At 46.5% G+C, this 21,115-nt stretch overlaps 1 protein-coding gene across 1 annotated transcript in view; it reads left to right on the forward strand.

Annotated features, from left to right (window-relative positions):
- The first annotated feature begins 11,494 nt into the window (after positions 1-11,494).
- The window catches only part of LOC133353839 (sorting nexin-6-like), a 33,053-nt gene continuing 23,432 nt past the window's right edge, over positions 11,495-21,115 (forward strand). The window contains exons 1-2 of the mRNA XM_061570276.1: positions 11,495-11,556; positions 17,687-17,734. Of these exons, the coding sequence (XP_061426260.1) occupies positions 11,551-11,556; positions 17,687-17,734 (54 nt within the window). The 5' untranslated portion in view covers positions 11,495-11,550. The remainder of the gene's footprint in view (positions 11,557-17,686; positions 17,735-21,115) is intronic.

Below are 21,115 nucleotides of genomic sequence, written 5' to 3' on the forward strand. Positions count from 1 at the left end.
CTCTTCAAAAATCGAGTCGCGAGAGAACAAGTGCATGGACGAGCCTCACAATGAGCAAGCATAAGTATGTTGCGCAGTCGAGCACTGTTGGCAGGTAAAAGGTTTTCGCAACCTTAGCAAGAGCATTGAATGGAAAGGGACGGATCAAATATCACCAAAATAACCAATCATGCTTCGGGCAGACGTTCTGGCCATCAATAACTAGGCTTAAAAGTCCCAGTTTAGTTGTTGGGGAGAGCCGACTAAGCTAATTAAATCTTATTTAAATTTAGCTCCGAAAACATTTTTCCTGCAACCATAATTTTACAGTTGAAAATATTTCCGATGTAGAATATGGTGTTAGCTGGAGGCAAACGTGGACGTCATCTGTGTAGCAATGGTAGCGCAGCCCTATAAATAAGTGCTCCAAAGTGTCATGTTAAATGCGAAACAGAATCAAGCACCGATCCTTGGAAGTACCCCAGACCGCACCAAATCTGACAGGACCTAAAGCCACCCAGGTGAAACACGGCTTGGGGTTTTGCAGACAAGAGCAGAACCACCACATGCCCCCATAATATTTTCCAGTCGTTAAATTAAAACATCATTGTTAACAAGCACCTATTAATGCCAACACTACACCCAGATGCCTTTTTATCCCAAGCAGTAAGATTTAGACACGTCCTCAAGCCACGGATGTCTCCACCGAACTCGAGACGTCGAGAGAAGACGGAACTCACCGGGATGTAGAAGAATACGAACGCCGAGCAGCAACTACTGAATCCGCCTCCCGCAGGGTTTAAATCCTCACCTATGCTGGTGACGTCACCAATTACGCCTTCACGTGTGCTGGTGACGTCACGCATAATTGCTTGCACCTGTGCTGTTGACAATCATTACATCGACATGTTTTATTGACGTCACATGACCCATCGAGTCTCCGCGTGTGAATCTGACCAATTCCGTGCGTCAGCTCATTCAGACGAATTCCCTGCCCATGCGGGGTAATGGAAACGGTTACGATGATAATTGATGATGATGTCCGAGAAGGAGGGTGGCTGAGTTTGTGATATTCACTATTGTCGTGAAGGCGTCACTCGCTGTTCTGTTGCCAGGAAACTTGATCACAAATCCAATGCGAGTTTTGATATTCAGCGTCGATTCGCCTGAACTCTCACCTCGCCACGTGATATGCCAGCAGCTCGCGTCTCGCACTGCCGCGCACAGACGCAGTTCTCGCGTTAACGACTCCGATCACCACAGCGCCACTCCTCCTGCAGTGTCACCGACTATCACGAATCTCTCCCAGGATCCTACGCCGAGATGTTTGGCCAGTTTCACATGGCACACGTGGTTCCCAATCATCTGGGAATGCCCCAAACGCCTGGAATTCGAACGCTTCACAAATATCCGTGGTTTCCCTCCCATCTGTATCGCAATTTGATGCCGAGCTGTCGATTCTTGACGATAACTTCACCTGCAATTGCTCGTGACTCGAATATCCTCGCGTGTTTACAGTTGAGTGCAATAGCCAATGTTCATGTTACTTGTTATTATACCACGATAAGTCGATAATAATCGAATCGACTCAGGCTACAGGGAATTTATGTTCCATGAATTGTGAAAATGCAATATTTGCAGCTTTTCATGGGACGTAGTTGTTTTTCCTTCAAATACTTTTTTGCTTCATTGCAGTACAGTATATTATTTATGTTGCTTCAGATCACTCTTAAAATCCCATAACTCAACTGCGTCATCGTGTCATCACCAACGTCATCATCATAATAACAGCGCGATAAGAAGGGCGTGCATTAGACGTTGCTTACACGATTTTGCATTTCCATTTATACTTCTGCGTTGCTTTATATATTACAATGTTTTCTAAAAGCCACTCTACGTTGACCTCCATTGTAATCTCGCTCGGTCTTTAAAAACGACAAATTTTGTAGTTCACACCAGTGTTCCTCCAGCAGATATGTCCAGGTTTATAGCGACCTTGTGCATGACCTTTGCTCAGCTCGTGTGCATTAATAGCCCAAATTGGGCTTTTACCATGAAGTTTATCTCGCATTGTCATATGGCCACTTTTCATTGCACGTTGTAATGGATCATTACCAAATCAGATTTAGTCATTTATCCATTTGTTTCGGAACAAAAGTCACGGTGGACAAAGAGAGTAAAAACGCAATTCCCTTTTAATGTCTAATTTTCTCGACAGTATAGCCTCTCGCCTTCTGAGGTTGAAATAACTCAATTTTCACGGAGTTCAAGCTCTTTCCATCGCCTACAACGGCTAGGGAAAATGCTACTTGATATTCGTTTGCCTCTCAGATCGTCTCAAAGTCGGCACTTCTCGACGGCAGAGGAAGCTACTTAACCGTACATGGCTCAGGCGTGTTGTTGACCTCTAAATCTTCTACACATCTCTGAAAGGATCTCCATGAACATTGTAAATAATGGTGTCAGCAAATGGGTCTAAATTAGATCAGTTGCATGAACTCTAGTTGACAAGGAGCGATGAGTGCCAGGGTTGTACCCGTTCTCGGGGCTATTAAATCGGGCATTACGAGAAGACGCTCATAACGGCCCTGGTGCTAAAAAGCAGAGCCCGATGTCGTAACGCCGTGGGGTCAGTGCCGCTCTCGTCGGCTCCTTTAACCTACGAGGGTGGGAATGAGTGAAGGCCACAACCATTACATTAACGTGGCCATGAACCCCTGGAAGTCCTCGCCGCCGCTTGGATTCTTGCGAAAATACCTCATGATCTCGCGCACTTCATCCGGGTCGTTTGCGCCCTGCCCTCGGAAAGGGGGGGGGGTATGGTGTTACAAAGAGATTTCCGACCTCAGCCCATGGACACAGAACTGCAACTGTCGGCCGTGCGGATTGGTGCCCGAATACAAAGAGTGGCGTTCCACGGGCGTTAGCAACATCAGTTGCACTGTAGTGTTATGTTCACACTTCTGCCTTCAATCTCTCATTCACAAGTTAAAGGGGGGGGGGGGGGGTAAAAGAATTGCGACTTGCATTCCCAATGAAAAAGCTCGCTAATCCATGGATTGACCAAGGTCTTTACCGACATACAAATACTGCCATATCCTCCATAAGAGGTTTTTTGGGTTAAATCGCGTATATGTATTAATGTGTTGTTAACACCCGCCACCACCCTACACAGCCAACTAGTAAGGGTTGTCACGGAAACTAGTACAGCAAACAGGTGTGTTGGAGAGCCAAGCCACAACATTTACAAACTGAGTACGACGTTTCGCCAGCAATTACAACTAGCTTCATCAGGCGAGAGCCAGATTTGTGGAAAAGTATTGCTGTTTAGTTCCTTATATAGAGGCGTAGATGTGTTGACCACCCTTTTGCGCTCTAGCACAATGTGGGGGGGGGGGGGGGGTTACTGACGCAATGTACATTATGCATGTGCATTATGCATGTGCATTATGCGAGCCCTTTGAACTTGTCCTTCCTGTCTATTGTTTATTAAAATATACATATAAACGGTAATCCCTATTGAAGTACGCTGCCGTTCATAGGCATGCATTTAAATAATGTATTATTTGATGATTCGCTTCCACGCATCACTAAGACGGTAGCTATCCAAACGGTTAAAGATATTTTGATTTCTTTCCATTTCGATAGATTCTCTAATTAATCTTGGCCAGTAGGAGCTGGTTTTGCACAAAACTTCAACGTTATCAAAATCATTTGAGTGTTCTTGTTGGCACGCGTGTTCTGCTACTGCTGACAGTTGCATTTGGGAGAATTTTATATTTCTCTGATGTTATTTTAGTCTCGTGCTGATCATTCCGCCTGTTTGCCCAACATAACATTTACCACACGTGCAGTTAATCGTTGATAGCTTCGGTAATACATCTTTTGTACCAGAGATTAAATTCTGTATTTTATGTACTGTGCCAAATCTGACTCGGATGTTTTGTTTTTTCCAAACATCTGGCTAGTTTATCAGTTACTCCCGCAATGTACGGTATTTATATCGTTTTAATTACTTGGGCAGTTTCAACGCTCTTGTTATTTGATTTGGTTTTTGTATTCAGTGCCCTGTTGATTTGTGCATCATTGTAACCGTTCATTTGCAGCGCTGCTTTAACATGTTGAATTTCACTTCTCAGACTGTCACCATCTGACACTTTCTTAGCTCGATGAATGAGCGTCTTGATAACAGCAGATTTCTGTGCGGGGTGATGGTGTGACTCTGCATTCAGATAGGGGTCAGTATGCGTTTTCTTTAGGTAAACACTGTTTGTTATTTTTGCATTTCTACCCCGTCAGAGCAGAATATCCTTAATAGTTGTCTGTATCGGATGGTGACGGGTTTTAACGACACATTTATATATTTACGCGATCTAACCCAAAAAAAACTCTATTATGGATTATATTTGTCGCGAAAGCATACGTGTTAAACTGCCATATCCGTTTCTATTATGTTCTGCTCAGTGCTGCATCAACAGGGAGCAACACGCTACAAATCGACATACTATGGTGTCCATCATGAACACAGTAGCGATCAACCCCAAGCAATGGCTATGTTGCTCCTGCAAAACCCAGAGCCACGGTCCCTGGCGCTATCTTGGCTCCATACCACGGGGCTCCCGCATTGCGCGGTCTCCCGGAGCCATCTGCAAGCAGAAGCCGCTTGTGAAGCATGTGCTTCACAAGCAGCTTCTGCAGTGTGCGCTTCTTCATAGCGACGTTCCCCATGCCTTCATCGCAGTTGGTGCAGAACTCGCGCACGAAGATGTCCATCACAGTGCTCAGATCCTCAATTTTGGTGGGACACAAAGGCATCAATAGTTTTTACACAGGGCAGAACAAAAGTGTTGAGGCGTAAATGATGACACGAAGGCAGATCTTCTTAAGGGCTTTCGCCAACAGTTATTAGGAGGCTTACGCCACTAACTGATGGAGGAATATTTCACTTGTCCCCAGGCGTAGGGGTACTGGGGATCCCCTAGCACACCCACAGGCTAACCTAGCCTGGTGTTAATTTCCCCCTACCCTGGGTCCCATCGCTCCCCCAGGGAAAGGGTACTGGGAGATTGCTAGCACACCCACGGGCTACACAAGCCCGGTGCTAATTTCCCCCTACGCTGGGTCCCGACTTCCACCCTTCAAGTTCCCGGACTCTCCAGACGACCTTGAACACGTGACGGGTTCCAGCTTAAATACCTCAGGGGGACATTATGTCACCGTCCCGCCCCATGTGCATGACGTCACCGTCCGTGACGTCACCGTCCGTGACGTCATCGTACCGGAGGGCGAGTGTGACATGACATCACTAACTACTACTCTACATCACCCCCCCCCCCCCCCCGTGAAAAAAAATCAGCCGATCCGGCTGCAACCATTATGAGAGCAGAGCCCGGCAACCCGGATGGGAAGACAACCACATCAAAAGAGTGCAAGTGACATGTGTGTGAAGAGAACAGGACCAGGCTGCTAGAACACAACCCAACACTAGGGCAGCACGGTACAGGGCGACTTGGAGACGGTTCCCACACGGGACACTGGAATGTGTCCGAAGAAGGTAGGGGATGAAGAAACGGCTCCACTGGCCGTCACCGTATCCGCACGCCCCACGAGCGTGTGCGTGACGCCGGCCCGCTCGGCGTCGGAATCGGCAGTGTGCTGGCAGGTGTCAGGTCCGCTGGCCAATCCGCCTGGTGAGGCGCCGCTGGTGGAATTACTGGCGGGATTTCTGCAGGCGCACACAAGGGCATGGCATCGCTCGCGCCATCACAACTCGTGCGGCCCGGCCCGGCAGACACAACAGACACCCGGCCCCTGAGTAGTGGAGATGAGGGGATTTCGGCCGGCGCGAGAGAAGAGAAAAAAAAATAACACAAATTCAGACGTGTTGGATGCACAACCAACGCGGCGATTAAACCAAATACAATAAAACCTCAGAGATGGAACGCACCAGAATCCGAACAAATCGGTTTTGGAACAAATCGGTGTTGGAATGGCCGTCTGGAACGAATGAATGTTTTTATCTCCGGGGTACCACTGTATGTACACCTTCACCTACACGGCACTGGATGGCAGGATTCCCCGACTCCCAGCCACCGTTCCACTAGGCGGTGATAAAGCGAAGATGGAAGAACTGCCTAGCGCTCACACACTCACACACCCCAATTAGGATGTCATCAGACATCCCGGGTCAAGACGTCATGCGTCAGAACCAACCCATGTCCCAGGGCGAAGAAGCCGCGCTTCAGGAGTGCCCCCAGGATCTGTATTTTAGTTAAAGAAAATAGTTCAGCATGAAAATTGTTCGAAATAAAGGCCATACGCGCGAACCGCATCCCCACGGTTTCCCGCGCTTCGCCCAAAATGGCGGCCGCCCGCGTGATCCGCATCTCGGCGGTTTCCTGCGCACGCACAACATGGCAGCCGCACGCGCGGTTTCCCGCGCTCTCACAACATAGCAGCCCTCCCTTGAAGGCCACCCCGGGCATCTCATGCAACCAGGCCTTACCCCCCGCCTTTCCGACGTGCACACGTTGGCCGTATCAGGGGAACCTTGATGGAGTCTCCCTCCGAGACCCGCCCCGCAGCCTATAGCCGTACCGACCGAGCCGAGAACAGCCATCGCTCACTTACTGCACAACATGCACCCTAACAACGGAGGGATACAGTCTCAACGCAACCGGACAACAATGCCCGAACACCACGAATCACCAGCCCTCTGTTGCAACGCGCCTCGGAGTGTCTCGATCTCCGGGCTGGCAGAGCGAGCCTACAGCTCCAGACGCACCACGGAGGGTTTCAACCTCCGGGCCGCCAGGTCAAGCCGTCAGCCGTAGCATGACAGGACCACAACTGACATGTTAGGCACGCAACACCCACTGGACCATCCTGATCGGGATCTGCGCCCCAATGATATTTGACAGCCAGCACCACAATTCCAAATACTTGCAGCATGTCAGCTTCCCAATTTAATTGCTCCGTACCAATGACGGCAGAGCCACAAACCAAGGCAATCATCCCCCCACAATCGCAATTTCACACCCTCACAACACATACAATTTCAACCTTGCATTTCAAAATCCCCCTCAACATTTACCATGGGACTCAGGCATTCGAATTTGAAGAGCAAAAAAAATTAATACACAAAACGCCCAATAATCGCCGAATGGAGTAATACAGTATATGCAGTCTATGCAGTCTGCATACAACCAACAATCTCGAGCAATGCTCCATACAGCCTATACCAGGGGTCCTCAAACTTTTTAAACAGGGGGCCAGTTCACTGTCCCTCAGACCGTTGGAGGGCCGGACTATAGTTAACAAAACTATGAACAAATTCCTATGCACACTGCATATATCTTATTTTGAAGTGAAGAAACAAAACGGGAACAAATACAATATTTAAAATGAAGAACAAGTAAAGTTAAATCAACAAACTTTCCAGTATTTCAATGGGAACTATGGGCCTGCTTTTGGCTAATGAAATGGTCAATGTCCGGTTCCATATTTGTCACTGCTAGTCGTAACAAGTGATGCAAGTGTGTATCCGTTAGTCTAGATCTGGTTGGAGATTTCAAATGTTTCATTCTGGTACAAGTCTGTTCACAGACATAAGTGCTGCCAAAGATGGTTGCCATTTTGAGTGCATGGTTCCTGAGATGAGGATATGTCTCAGAGGGGAGAGATGCATAGAAATTATGAAGGCTGCTTGACTTGAATGCGTCTTTCAGAGAGTCACAATTCTGCAGTTCAGCCAGTTCCATTTGGTAAATTGTATCCACATTTTCAATGTCAATAGAAAATGGGTTACGGAAAAGCTGTATGTCCTGTTCATGGAGATGAAGCTCTTTAAATCTAAATTGGAACTCCTTTTGCAATTTTTCCAATGAATCCACACATGTTTTGTTTGGGAATGCAACCAATGGTTTTTCTGCTAACAGATTTTGAGTTGTGGGGAGATGGCAGAAGTTTTCCTCCTTCACTTGTTTGATGAGGAGGCCCTAATTTTACTTCAAATGCTTTGACATGTGATTGCATATCACAGATGAGCTTCCCCTTTTCTTGAAGTTGCACATTGAAACTGTTGAGTAGCTCTGTTACATCTGTCATAAAGGCAAGGTGCCATTTCCATTCTGCATCATTGAGCTCTGGTACTTCTTTGTTTTTTGAAAGCAGAAAAGCTGTAATCTGTGGAAGTAAGTCATAGAAAGGTTTCAAAACTCTCCCTCGACTCAGCCAACGGACTTCTGTGTGGTACAGAACATCTTCATAGTCAACATTTAGCTCAGACAGAAATTCCTGAAATTGTCTGTGGTTTAGTGCATGAGCTCTAATGAAGTTAACACAAGATACCACAATTTTCATAACAGAGTCCCACTTCAGTGATTTACTACACAGCGCCTGTTGGTGGATGAGGCAGTGTATGGCTATTGGATGAGAATGGTTATGTTTGTCCATCTCTTGGTTAATGCGAGCAATTACTCCTTTCTTAGACCCCACCATGCTAGGAGCACCATCAGTTGTCACACTGGCTAGTTTAGCCCAGTTCAGCTCCAAACCATTCACAGTTTGGCAAACCTTTTCATAGATATCCTCTCCTGTAGTTGTTCCTTTGATGCTTTGCAGTGCAGCAAGCTCTTCTGTGACTTCGAAATAGTCATTCGTCCCACGAATAAAAATTAAAAGTTGTGCAGAATCACGAACATCATTGCTTTCGTCGAGTGCCAACGAAAAATAGGAAAGTTTTTTTGTGGAGTTTTGCAAATGCTGATGCAAATTGTCTCCCATTTCTTCAATCCTCCGTGTAATTGTAGGTCCTGAAAGACTCACTGTACTAAATAAATCGGCCTTCTCTGGACACATCTCTTTGGCAACAGAAAGAAGGCATTCTTTAACAAATTCTCCCTCCACGAATGGTCTGCCAGTGCACGCTATTAGCTTGGCAACTTGAAAACTTGCTCGCAGTGATGAAATATTTAGCTGCTTCTGCTTCACAAAAGTATTTTGCTGAGTTGTTAATGTATTTTATCTTTTCTCACTTCTCCGACCAAACAATCATATTTATCTTTATGTTGAGTTTCATAGTGTCGACGTAAATTGTATTCTTTGAACACAGACACGATATTCTGGCATATCAGACACACAGCTCTTTCCTTGTACTGCATGAAAAAGTAATCATAAGTCCACTGTTCTTTGAATATCCTACACTCCGAGTGCATTTTTCTCTTTCTTGACATCATTGTTTCCTAGGGAGTCAAAATTGATATTAGTAAAATACCAATATATATACAGCGCTACAAAAACAATATACCAGCAATAACTTTGCCCGCACAGAGACATACTGTACAGACTGTACTGCCCATCAATGCAGTCTGATTGGGGGGAACTCCGCCCCCTCTCACTCTTCCACCAATGACCGTCCTTCTCATGCAGAAAAAAAGTAACAGACAGGCAGCGGCGGCAAAAACACCCGGCGGGCCGGATAAATGTCCTCGGCGGGCCGCATGTGGCCCGCGGGCCGTAGTTTGAGGACCCCTGGCCTATACACTGTTAACAACCACAGCACAGCTATACATTAACAATAACGAACACAGTTTTCCACAGTCACACGTTGACAACACTCACAAGCGAAGCTCCATACTGTATACCCAAAAACAATCGCGACTCCTCAACTGCAACCAAACAAAGTGTCAACAAATCATTAACCCGGCAATCCACTGGATCTTAACGGAGCCCAAGACCCCAACCTAGCCGAATTAATCATTAACTGGCTACTTAAGATAACAATCCCGACGCCGTAATCTCCATATATATAAAAGGCAAAGTTGTGAATGTGTGTCTGTTCAAAATGTTTAGCGTACTTCCCGACATGCAACAAACTGCAAATTTGCCATGTCGGTACTTTCCAGACTGTACACCATGCAAAAATGAAAAATACACTTTTTGGGGGGGGAGCTCAATAATGCATTTTTTTTTGCACGGCAAGTAATCTGTGACGTCAAATCTGTCACGTGACCCGCGCACGTGGAAGCAGTGACGCGTTGTAGTGTAGTGAATAGCGCCCTGCAATACGAACCCGGCGACCCGAGTTCGATTCCCGCTCACGGCCACCACCAGTGACGATTATTTGAACCGGTCCTGGGCCTCCCCTAGGTCGACTCAGCCTCAAACGAGTAACTGTTGTAGTGTGTGAACATCGCCACTGGGGAGACGAAGGCGGCCGGGTGTGGTGAGTCCCGGGCGAAGCCGGGTAGTACAGACGCTGTCGCCTCGATAGACCTGGTTTTCACCTGAGGACGGCTGCTTGCATTGTGGCCGAAACGTCGTGAGAATTATTTTATGTTTTATTTTTATTATTTCATTACTTCCCTTCTACGTGACTTTACCGAAAGAACCAAAGATGAATCCCTGCAGTCCAGAAAGCTTTAAATCGAAATTCAGGACAGCTAGTTAAACCAATAATGTAACACGCGGACACGTGACACGAACGCCACGGACAGACGCAAGTTATTAAAAAGGAAATTTGACGTGTATCGGGTTTAGAGGAAGACAGTCTCTCAGTGACTGCATGAAACATATTTAAAGGTACAATACTCATAATTAAGTTATCATGCAGCTTGCTTTCATGCCGGCCCATCGGTTTAGGATTTCCTCAAAGTGGGTGGATCGCGAAACGTCATGCTGCTATATTGATATGATAGCCAGATGCGTTAATCGGGCTTGGTCTATGGTAGATCGCAGGTAAAATATTTTTATGAATACATTTAATTTTATCAATTTTCTTAAATGTTTTTAAAACGTTGATTCAAGGCCCCCTTGTGACCGACTGGGCCCTAATGCATCGCATAACGCCGTCTCATATCCCAAACGGCCCTCCTTCCAGAAGGGGGTGCAGGCTGCGGGGTGGATACCGTGCAGGAATAATTTATCATATGCGCCGTAAACGTGATCGCCACCTTGTGGTGACGAACGCAGGAACACGCGCACAACGTGAAATGAATATACGATGGCGTGAGAAATATATATATAAATATCATAAGAATAAAGGTACAATATGCAAACGTTTCGGGAATAGGCCCTTCTTCATAGCACGCAAGTTACACATCAGAATCCCCACGTAAACAACACAGATGATGACGAAGAACTCCGGGGTACTCCTCGCCACTGATTGGCTCGTGTGTTATAACGCCGGCAAATGATTGGTCCAGACAAGCCATTAACGTAACTTTCATTAATCTTCGCTCGTTGATTGGTCCACTGCGGCTATTGCTGCTCACGCTCCTCTGATTGGTAGCCGGCCAGACAGCGCGTCATCCGTTTCCCGTCGTGATTGGTCGCCGGCACCGGCAGACCGGAATCGGAAGCGAGCAGGCTTGCTGTTGACCTCGGCTCACGATTGGCTGACGGCGCCTCGGGAAGGCGTGGTTTGTACCGCATAACCTGCGACTCTCGCTTATGATTGGTCCGCACCGTGTTGTGGGGGCGGGGCTCGCCGAGGAGGGGGGGAGGGCGGGGCGTTAAGGGGCGCACGGGACCCGGATGTGGAGGCTGTGAGCGCTGGGCTGAGCGGCCGCAATGATGGTGAGAGACGCGGGGCCCTTCATTCACCAAGCCGCTCACCCTGCCACTCGTCCTGCTTCTCAGCCGTCCATCTGACACCCAATCCTCACTCGTTCTGCCACTCACCTACCCCTCACTCGTTAACCCACTCATCCACCACTCACCCTGCCACTCACCCCTTGGTCTGACACCCATTCCTCATTCTGCCGCTCACCCACCGATCTTCACTCGTTCTGCCACTCACCCCTCGTCATTCACCTGCCACTCACTCATTCTGATACTCATTCCTCGCTCATTCACACACTGATTCATCTGCTCATTCAACTCACTCCTCACTCTGTCACTCATTTATCCACTCACATCTCGCCCATTCATACAATTATTCATTCATCTAGTCATTCCTCACACGTTCCTCACTGCTTCGTCACTCATTCCTCACCCATCTACTCCTTCCTCACTCAATCTTTACTCATTCCGCACTCAGTCACGTATTCCTCCATCTCATCACTTAATCGACTAATTCATAGAATTTCACTCATTCACGTCGTTGTACAAATCTTTTTAACTCACCTCATTTCTCATGAACACCATTCACTATTCGCTCATCTGATTGATTCGCTCGTTCAATTTATTAACTCATTCAGTCACTCATGTACTCCAGTTACCTCACTCATTCACTCATTTATTCCTTTGTCCTGTCATTCCTTAATCCATTCATGAATTTAAATTACTCAAGTTATTCACTCATTCACCCACTCATCCACCCACTCATTCACCCACTCATTCACCCACTCATTCTATCACTCATCCACCCACTCATTCACCCACTCATTCACCCACCCATTCTAGATCTCATTCCTTCATCCACGTATTCACTGAGAAATTAATTCGCTCAATTACAAATTTTAATTCATCTGGTTATGTCATCCACACTCTTAATTCACTTAATTACTCTCGTTAATCCCCTCGCCATGCATTCACTGATTCATCTCATTCATTCGCTAATACATCTCATGCAACAATGCATCTCATTTTTTGTTCTTTGACTCATTCACGCACTGGGTTTACGATCGTTGATCTCAACCATCACTGTTGATCAACCATGGATTTATCGCCCTGGGTGTCACAAATCACGCACCTCAAAACAGGTTCATGAAACGAATCATGAATTTCACATTAGTACACAAACAGTGAGAGCACCTCCGTTGAGTCGGGTTATTATGACTTGCAGCATTCTGAGCAAGAATAGATCATTTGTCTGATCCAAGTGGATATTATTGTCTTGATTTTCACTTTTTTCCTCGCTAGTTTGGTATATTGCAGTCGGCACGGTTTAGAAGTTTATTCGCATTACATGGATAACGATGTAACTCCTTTTAGAATATGGGCCACTTAAGACCTGGTGAGATATATTTAGATGCATTTTTAAAACACTCTTTCGATATTGGAAGCCACTCGAGTTATGCACTTTTACATCATCTAGATTGAAAACTAATTTCTTTAGAACTGCTTTTTGTGTTTAGTTTGGTGTCCCCCCTCCGCACCTCCGATTAGCACGCTTGGCTGCGTACAGTGCGAAAGAAGTTCAACATACATACAACTTAAAGCGCTTTGTCAAATTGCTTGGCCAGGGGCTCCATTCGCCGCTTTGGTCGTGGGGGGAAGTAGTTTGAACATACTTCACCACTCTGGTCAGTGCTGGTTTCTGCTACAAGGGGTGGGTGGCAGGCTTTGTTAAGTGGTGGCCGGGAATGGGAGGCCCTGGGTTCATAGGCCCAGTGTGCTAACCGCTGCACCGCCGCTCCCATCACTGTTTGCTCTACAGTAGTATCCAAATATGTTGGTGATGTTGCTGCGTTGGCAGTGAAACATGAGCACAATAACAAATAAAACGCAACGTATAAAATGAAAAGAAATAGGCAACAGTATGGGCTATGTACATTTATAGCAAATGCAGTCAAAGTTATCCTGTACTGTTTCTGATTAATGCAATTAGGGTGCAGTAAATGAGTTGAGCCTATGACCAAATCACCTGAAATGTGCCAGATCTCGTCACAAGGCAAAGATAAGCAGGCGTTTTAAGCCTGCATAGTGCTTTCATGGGTGACCACCACCAGGGCCGGATTAAGTTTCTTGTGGGCCCAAGGCACTTGTGTTTCTCAGCCTTCAGTGATAACTTTCTAAAGTTGGTGCTGCTGGCCCATGTCACTGCCGCCGCTGTCACTCGCTTGTTTCACGCGTTTGGCAACAACGCCCGCCTTGTCTTCCCTTGCACTATTCTCTATTGAGAATGAGATGGTTAGACAAACACCATTTGAAGATGTTATTGCTAATTTTGCAATGAAAAAAAATCTTCATAAGTTCATCTCCGGTGTTAATTTATCTCATTATGGGAAACAACGCTTGACTTGACTCTGCCTTTGTGTATTACTGTGCTTATCCTTGCTATGTAAACATTTATTCAAGAAGATATCTTGGGTAAATGTTTTATCATACAAACAAAAATGCACAGTCACATTTCTTTCGTAGGCCCTTTAGTATTTGTTGGCCCTAGGCACGATGCATACTGTGGCCTATTGGATGATGCGGCCCTGACCACCACCGTCCAAATGCCGATTTACCACAGGCGGCTGTGGAGGAGGCTGCGCTACATTGATGACAGTAGAAGGCTGGTAGAGCGAAATAAATTGGTACAAAACTGACACCTTTATACAAGGCATCATGTTTGCAATAACCGCAACACGAGCAGTCAAAATGCAAAAAAACAACTCTGATAATGGTAATGATATGCACTGTCCTTGAAGTTGATTGGTCCACACCCGAGACAGCTTTCCTTAGAGCCTAGTCTCCATTGGTGTTGGACCAGATGACGCCAAAAGGCGTACAACTCAAAAACAGTGCACTATCAGAGTATTTAGAGCTCGGGGTATGCACTATCAGAGTATTTAGAGCTCGGGGTATGCTTACCCCGAGCTCTCAATACTCTGATAGTGCACTGTTTTTGAGTTGTACGCCTTTTGGCGTCACCTGGTCCAACACCAATGGAGACTAGGCTCTAGGGAAAGCTGTCTCGGGTGTGGACCAATCAACTTCAAGGACAGTGCATATCATTATCAGAGTTGTTTCTTTTTGTTTGCATTTTGACTGCTTGTGTTGCGGTTATTGCAAACATGATGCCTTGTATAAAGGTGTCAGTTTTGTACCAGTTTAAAGGGTTAAAAAGATACTACTATATTTTTCCACTGGTAAATGAGGTCTCATAGCGAAATAAATTGTTGCACTACACAATGCTTCTTCCCATGTCTTATGCTGTCCACCTTCGCCAGGCCAAGCTGCACTAACCCACCGCGAAAGTGTGGTTAAATAAGCACCGTGACCCACTTGGGGGTGGAGAGACCCTCATCCAGCAGTGGATCAGGCAAAAGGGATGAACGTGTATAACGTGAAATGATATACTGGACACATGTATTGTACATAGTTATTACTGTATTTAAAAAGAGTGGATTGCTTTGTTCCGCTGGTAATGATTGTAAACTGAGTGTTGAGCCCTGTGGGGCCATGTCCGCATGCAGGGGTGAATCTTCACGCCAGGGAGTGATCGTTGGCGCCTGCTGGTCCCTGGGCTGTGTGCTGTCGCTCTGGGTGGTGCTGTGGCTCTGATGAATCATCAGATTGAACTGTGCTGTGCTCTGCTGTGTGTTTTTAGTACACGTGTCGTTCTCTGCCGTAGGATGCTCTTTGGTTCTTTCGGTAAAGTCACGTAGGTAGAAATACAATAAAATAAATCACGACGTTTCGATCGCAACACAAGCAATCTTCATCAGGTGGAACAACCACAGCAAGAAAATGCTGAAGTAGGCCTACTTATGTACAATATGTGTCCAGTATATTCATTCCACATTATACACATTTATCCCTTTTGCCTGATCCACTGCTGGTGCTGATTTAACCACTCTCGCGGTGGTTTAGTGCAGTTTGGCCTGGCGAAGGCGAACAGCATAAGACATGGGAAGAAGCATTGTGTAGTGCAACAATTGATTTCGCTCGACCAGCCTTCCACTGCCATCAATGTAGCGCAGCCTTCTACTGCCATCAATGTAGCGCAGCATTTTCTTTTCTGTGGTTGTTCCACCTGATGAAGATTGCTTGTGTTGCGATCGAAACGTCGTGATTTGTTATATTTTATTTTTTATCTACCTACGTAACTTTACCGAAAGAACCAAAGAGTATGGATTCCTGCATTCACGAAAGCTTCAAATCAAGATTCTGCCGTAGGATGTTATATGTTCTGTGTTCCCGTGATGTTGCACGGTTTTTAATACGTGCTCTTGTGATGTGTGTGTTGATGTCTTTGTTTGCCTTGTTAGTGGGGAGCGATAGTGCAGCGGTTAGCGCACTGCGCTATGAACCTAATGACCCGGGTTTGGTTCCCGCTCACGGCCAACACCAGTGACGATTATCTGAACCGGTCCTGGGCCTCCCCTAGGTCGACTCAGCCTCAAATGAATACCTGGTGCGGTGTGTAAACATCGCCACTGGGGAGACAAAGATGGTCGGGCGTGGTGCTGGCCACCCCCTCGTGTACCGTTCCGGCCTTCATAGGTGCTCGCTAACAGCACTTGCCCCTACAGTTTGTTAAGGCTATACGGGGACTCTTTGTCTTTTGCCTTTTTAAAGTGGAGAGCGATAGTGTAGTGGTTAGCGCACTGCACTACAAACCTGGCGACTCGAGTTAGATTCCCGCTCATGGCCAACACTAGTGACGATTATCTGAACTGGTCTTGGGCCTCCAGAGGTCAACTCAACCTCCTATGAGTACCTGGTGCAATGTTTAAACATGCGTATCTGTGCGAGTGTATGGCTCTCTGCGTGATGAGTCTGGGTCTCTGTTTAGTGATTCTGTGGGTCTCTGTGTGATGAGTCTATGGGGTCTTTGTGTGAGTCTATGAGTCTTTGTGTGGTTAGTGAGTCTGTGTGGTGAGTCTGTGGGTATCCGTGTGGTGAGTCTATGTGGCTCTGTGAGTCTATGGGTCTCTGTCTAGTGAGTCTTGGTCTCTGTGTGGTGAGTCTATGGGTCTCTGTGTTGTGAGTCTCTGTGTCATGAGTCTGTCTTTGTGTGGTGAGTCTATGTGGTGAGTCTATCGGTGGGGCTTTCCACCAACCACCTCGTGTGCCATGATTCATAGGAGCTTGCTAACAGCGCTTGCCCCAACAGTCTGTTAATATCGGGGATCTTTGTCGTTTTGCTTTGTTGAAGGATGCAGTGTTGTGCCGCGTGGTTCTTCTTTGTGAGCTGTACAACATTTTCGTTTTGCGAATATCCATATAACCAATACACTGTTTTGCTACAAGTATTTTTTTATATGTACTTGGATGCCAGAACTTCTGTTTGAGGCATGGTGATGATAATTGTGCTCGTTATTCATCGCTGGTAGAGCACTGTGTGTGCGCCCACACAGCCGTACACACAATAATACCGACGCTAAAAATGTCACCGTTAAAATGAATGTTCCAGTCGGTGTTGAACCTCCCTCCCTTTCTCCAACCCCCATGCCAGCGTGCGATGATGACAAAGCAGAAGATCTGGTGTGTGCGAGTGGGGGGGATATTTATTTTCTCTTTAAATATTCGCCGTGCTTCTGAAGGCTCAGCCAGCGAGTGGTCACAAGTGCCCTGTTTTGCCGTGATTTTACACTTCTGCCTTGCACATAACGACAGTCGCCCTGTTTGTGGGCTGAAAACGACAGCAATAAAAAATATAATATATAATAGGCGACGTTTCGGGCAATGGCCGTTATTCATGTCACTGCATCTTAATCAGAAATACTGTATACATTGATATGGAATTTAGTTTTCGAGTGGTGGTGCAGTGGTTTCGCGCACTGCGCAATCATCTACTCAATCTCTCTTCTGGCCTCTCTTTACGTGCTATGAAGAAGGGCCATTGTCCACGATGTCGCCTGCTGAATATATTTTTTCTTTTTGAGGCCAAACACAGTGTTGTTGATGAACGTGTTAATGTTTTTTGTAACTTGTGCAACACTGCCAATGCAGCAGCATCACCATATAATTTTCATATCAACGATCAGCACTGTGCAATCAGAAAACTGCAGCTTAAATTATGGCCGCCCCCCCCCCCCCCTGTTTGTAGGACGGAATGGATGACAGTCCTGACTACTTCACAGAAGAGGAGAACAAGGCAAGTTCATGCACTAATAATACAAAGACAAACAACTACCCCCTGTAGGATGAACAGACTGTTGGGGCAAATGCCGTGAACGAACACTCATGAAGGCCGCCACTGCACACAAGGGGTGGGTGGCCAGCACCACGCCTGGCCGCCTTTGTCTCCCAAGTACCTAGTATACTACCACACTGTACAAGGTACTCATTTAACGCTCGAGTCGGCCTCAGGGAGGCCCAGATATTCGACACCCCATGTTAGCTGTGAGCAGCGCTGGGTTTGTAGCACATCGCTCTAACCATTATACTACTACTACCATTCCCCATAACAATAATGATACACAGTTATATTTCAATATCATCAGCCATGTTCAATCAACTGCTAGATGAAGGTGTAAGAATCCATCCAGCGCACGTGCACGCAAACTGATTTAATTGCATAATATTCTGCTGCTGGTGAATGTTCGTTGTAACGGGTTTCATCCCTTGACCGACGCATACAGCAGTGGATTGACCATGGCCGCTGATGATTCTGAACGGAATCGTGTGCTGTTTACTGGTATTGCACACATTTTTAATGGCCCTGCATCTGTTTAAGAAGCTGGCCTTTAAGGATTATGCTTGCGTTATGGTTCCAGTCACAGTGGGCATCCTATCATCGACACAAGTGTAATGACAGGGTGACACCTGCTGGCCTGGAAGGGGAATCACGGGTACGGGCACGGTTAAGTAACAACTAATCAGAGAGGGAGGTGTATCTGGGGCAAAGGTATAAGGTGGGGCTAGCCGAGATACTCCAGGAACCTGCTCGAAGGTTCCACAAGAGGGCGTGGCCGGAGGCGGGATTTAGCCACGCCTGGGGGGATATAAGGAGGAGCGGACCTGGGATTCGGGGCTTGTGTGTGGGAGTCTTGGGTCCTGACTGCGTCGCTGCTCGCCGACATCTCTCTCCGTCGTCCGGCCACGTGGAAGATATCCTGCGTGGTTTCCATCGTCGTCATCGTCACACCGCCAGCCAACGGCGTAGCCGAGTGAGGGCGATGAGACCATGCCGAGTGATCGGCTGTGTGTGGCCAGTAGAGACGTTAATACCTCGTGTTGTACTCGGTGTGAGTAATAAAGAAGAAGTACACTCTACACGACGTGTCGTGGAAGTCGCTCATTACACAAGTATATATTTATATATCACTAGCCTTTTGCCCGTCCAAGGATGGGTGTATTGCAGTAAATCTGAAACTTGCAAGCGAAAAGCAGACCGCGACGCGATATTCATTGCATCCATTCGTGTGCAATTTGTAAGGGCGCGGTGACACAGACTTATTTCATTTAAAGGTTATAATCCCTTGTTCATCATGACGTTCTTTTTACTTCTATGTCTCAAAAGCATGACGGAGATCGCGTGACGGAGATCGCGTGACGTGAGGGGGTGGGTGGCCACCACCATGCCAGGCCGTCTTTGTCTCCCTTTTGGCGATGTTTGATCACTGCACCAGGTACTCATTTGAGGCTGAGCCGACCTAGGGGAGGCCCAGGACCGGTTCAGATAATTGTCACTGGTGTTGGCCGTGAGCGGGAATTTAACTCTGTTCGGCGGGTTCGTAGCACAGCGCACTAACTGATACACTTCCGCTCCCCGCCTTCACTTTGGCTGCCATTCGGTAACCAGTTTCCTCCCTTGGCCATCATCTCCTCTAGTCATGACATGTCCCGCCCAGGCTCACTCTTTTTTACAGTCAAATAGACACCAATTATAAGGCATCATGCCCACGTTAACCACGCATACTTGTGGCAAGTAACACAAACAAAATATGCTTTGATAATGTCCAGTAATCCCTTGTTATTCGCAAGGGATATGTTTCAGAGGTGCTCGTGAATAGCAAATTTCGTGGATAATGAAGTATCGTACGTGCGACGTCTCCAAATGCTTCTAAAACTTGCAGAAGTTCTCTCTATCTCTCTTATCTCTTCATCTCATCACTTTCTCTCCAGTGAGCCATTGTACAACAAAACTGTTTAAAATTTTATGACAACTTGATTTGATTGGCTGTATCCGGTGGCAGAGGGATTGAGTTTATGAACTTACATTAGCCCTACACGGTCTAACCCAACAAAAAAACGAATTATGAATTGGTATCGTGGATAATAAGAACCTTATCACACATCTTCTCTTATAACACTCCGCACCTCCGATTAGCACGGTTGGCTACGTACAGTACGAAGGATGTTCAACATACATACATAACAATATATTACCATTTGTCAACCCACTGCTGAAGACATTGGCAAACTGTATCAGTCGTGGGGTTCGTTTTGACCGTACTTTACCACACCACCCAGTGGGTTGGTGAGAACGGGGAGCCCAAGGACCGATTCATATATCGTTTGCAGTGCTGATCAGGAATCAAACTTAGATCGCTAAGCCCACAGTCACAGTGCGAGGACTACTGTGCCAGAATTTCCCCAAAAGAACTTCTTTAATCCTGTTAAAAAAACGGATATCGCGAAATTCCGTTTTCGGTTTGTGTCTATAGTTGTAACATATATAATGTTAAAAAAAGTTTGTAATTATTAATGATTTGATAAAATTTTATTCAAGTAAGTTGTTACGCTCACGATAGTGTGTGCTGTATTCTGCTGCGTAAGATTTTATTATTTTAAAGTAGTAAATGTTGCACGTGATTGATGCACGTAAGCCTTGCAGTCACTGGAGACTCCACTTACACCCACCATGACAAAACAATCCAGTCTCGAATCACAACTCTAACATTGTTATGGCTCATCCAATTTCATTGACTGATTCCTCCACCCATATCGAGAACTCAGTCTACCAGACTGACTGTTACCTCTTGTCCATACTGTGTTCAACCACCACACTCCACATCATAACAACACAAAAAATAAAGATCCCTTGTATAGCCTTAACAAACTGTTACGGCAAGTGTTGTTAGCGAGCGCCTTTGAGGGCCGGCACGGCACACGAGGGGGTGGGTGGCCACCACCATGCCAGGCCGACTTTGTCTCCCTCGTGGCGATGTTTATACACCTCACTAGGTACTCATTTGAGGCTGAGTCGACCTAGGGGAGGCCCAGGACCGGTTCAGATAATTGTCAATGGTGTTGGCCGTGAGCGGAAATTTAACTCAGTTCGGCGGGTTCGTAGTGCAGCGCACTAACTGATACACTTCCGCTCCCCGCCTTCACTTTGGCTGCCATTCGGTGACCAGTCTCCTCCCTTGGCCATCATCTCCTCTAGTCATGACATGTTCCGCCCAAGCTCACTCTTTTTTACAGTCAAATAGACACCAATTATAAGGAATCATGCCCACGTTAACCACGCATACTTGTGGCAAGTAACACAAACAAAATATGCTTTGATAATGTCCAGTATCCCTTGTTA

The sequence above is a fragment of the Lethenteron reissneri genome, chromosome 45 (genome assembly GCF_015708825.2).
Source record: "Lethenteron reissneri isolate LAM-NWPU_2019-01 chromosome 45, ASM1570882v1, whole genome shotgun sequence".
Taxonomy (NCBI): Eukaryota; Metazoa; Chordata; class Hyperoartia; order Petromyzontiformes; family Petromyzontidae; genus Lethenteron; species Lethenteron reissneri.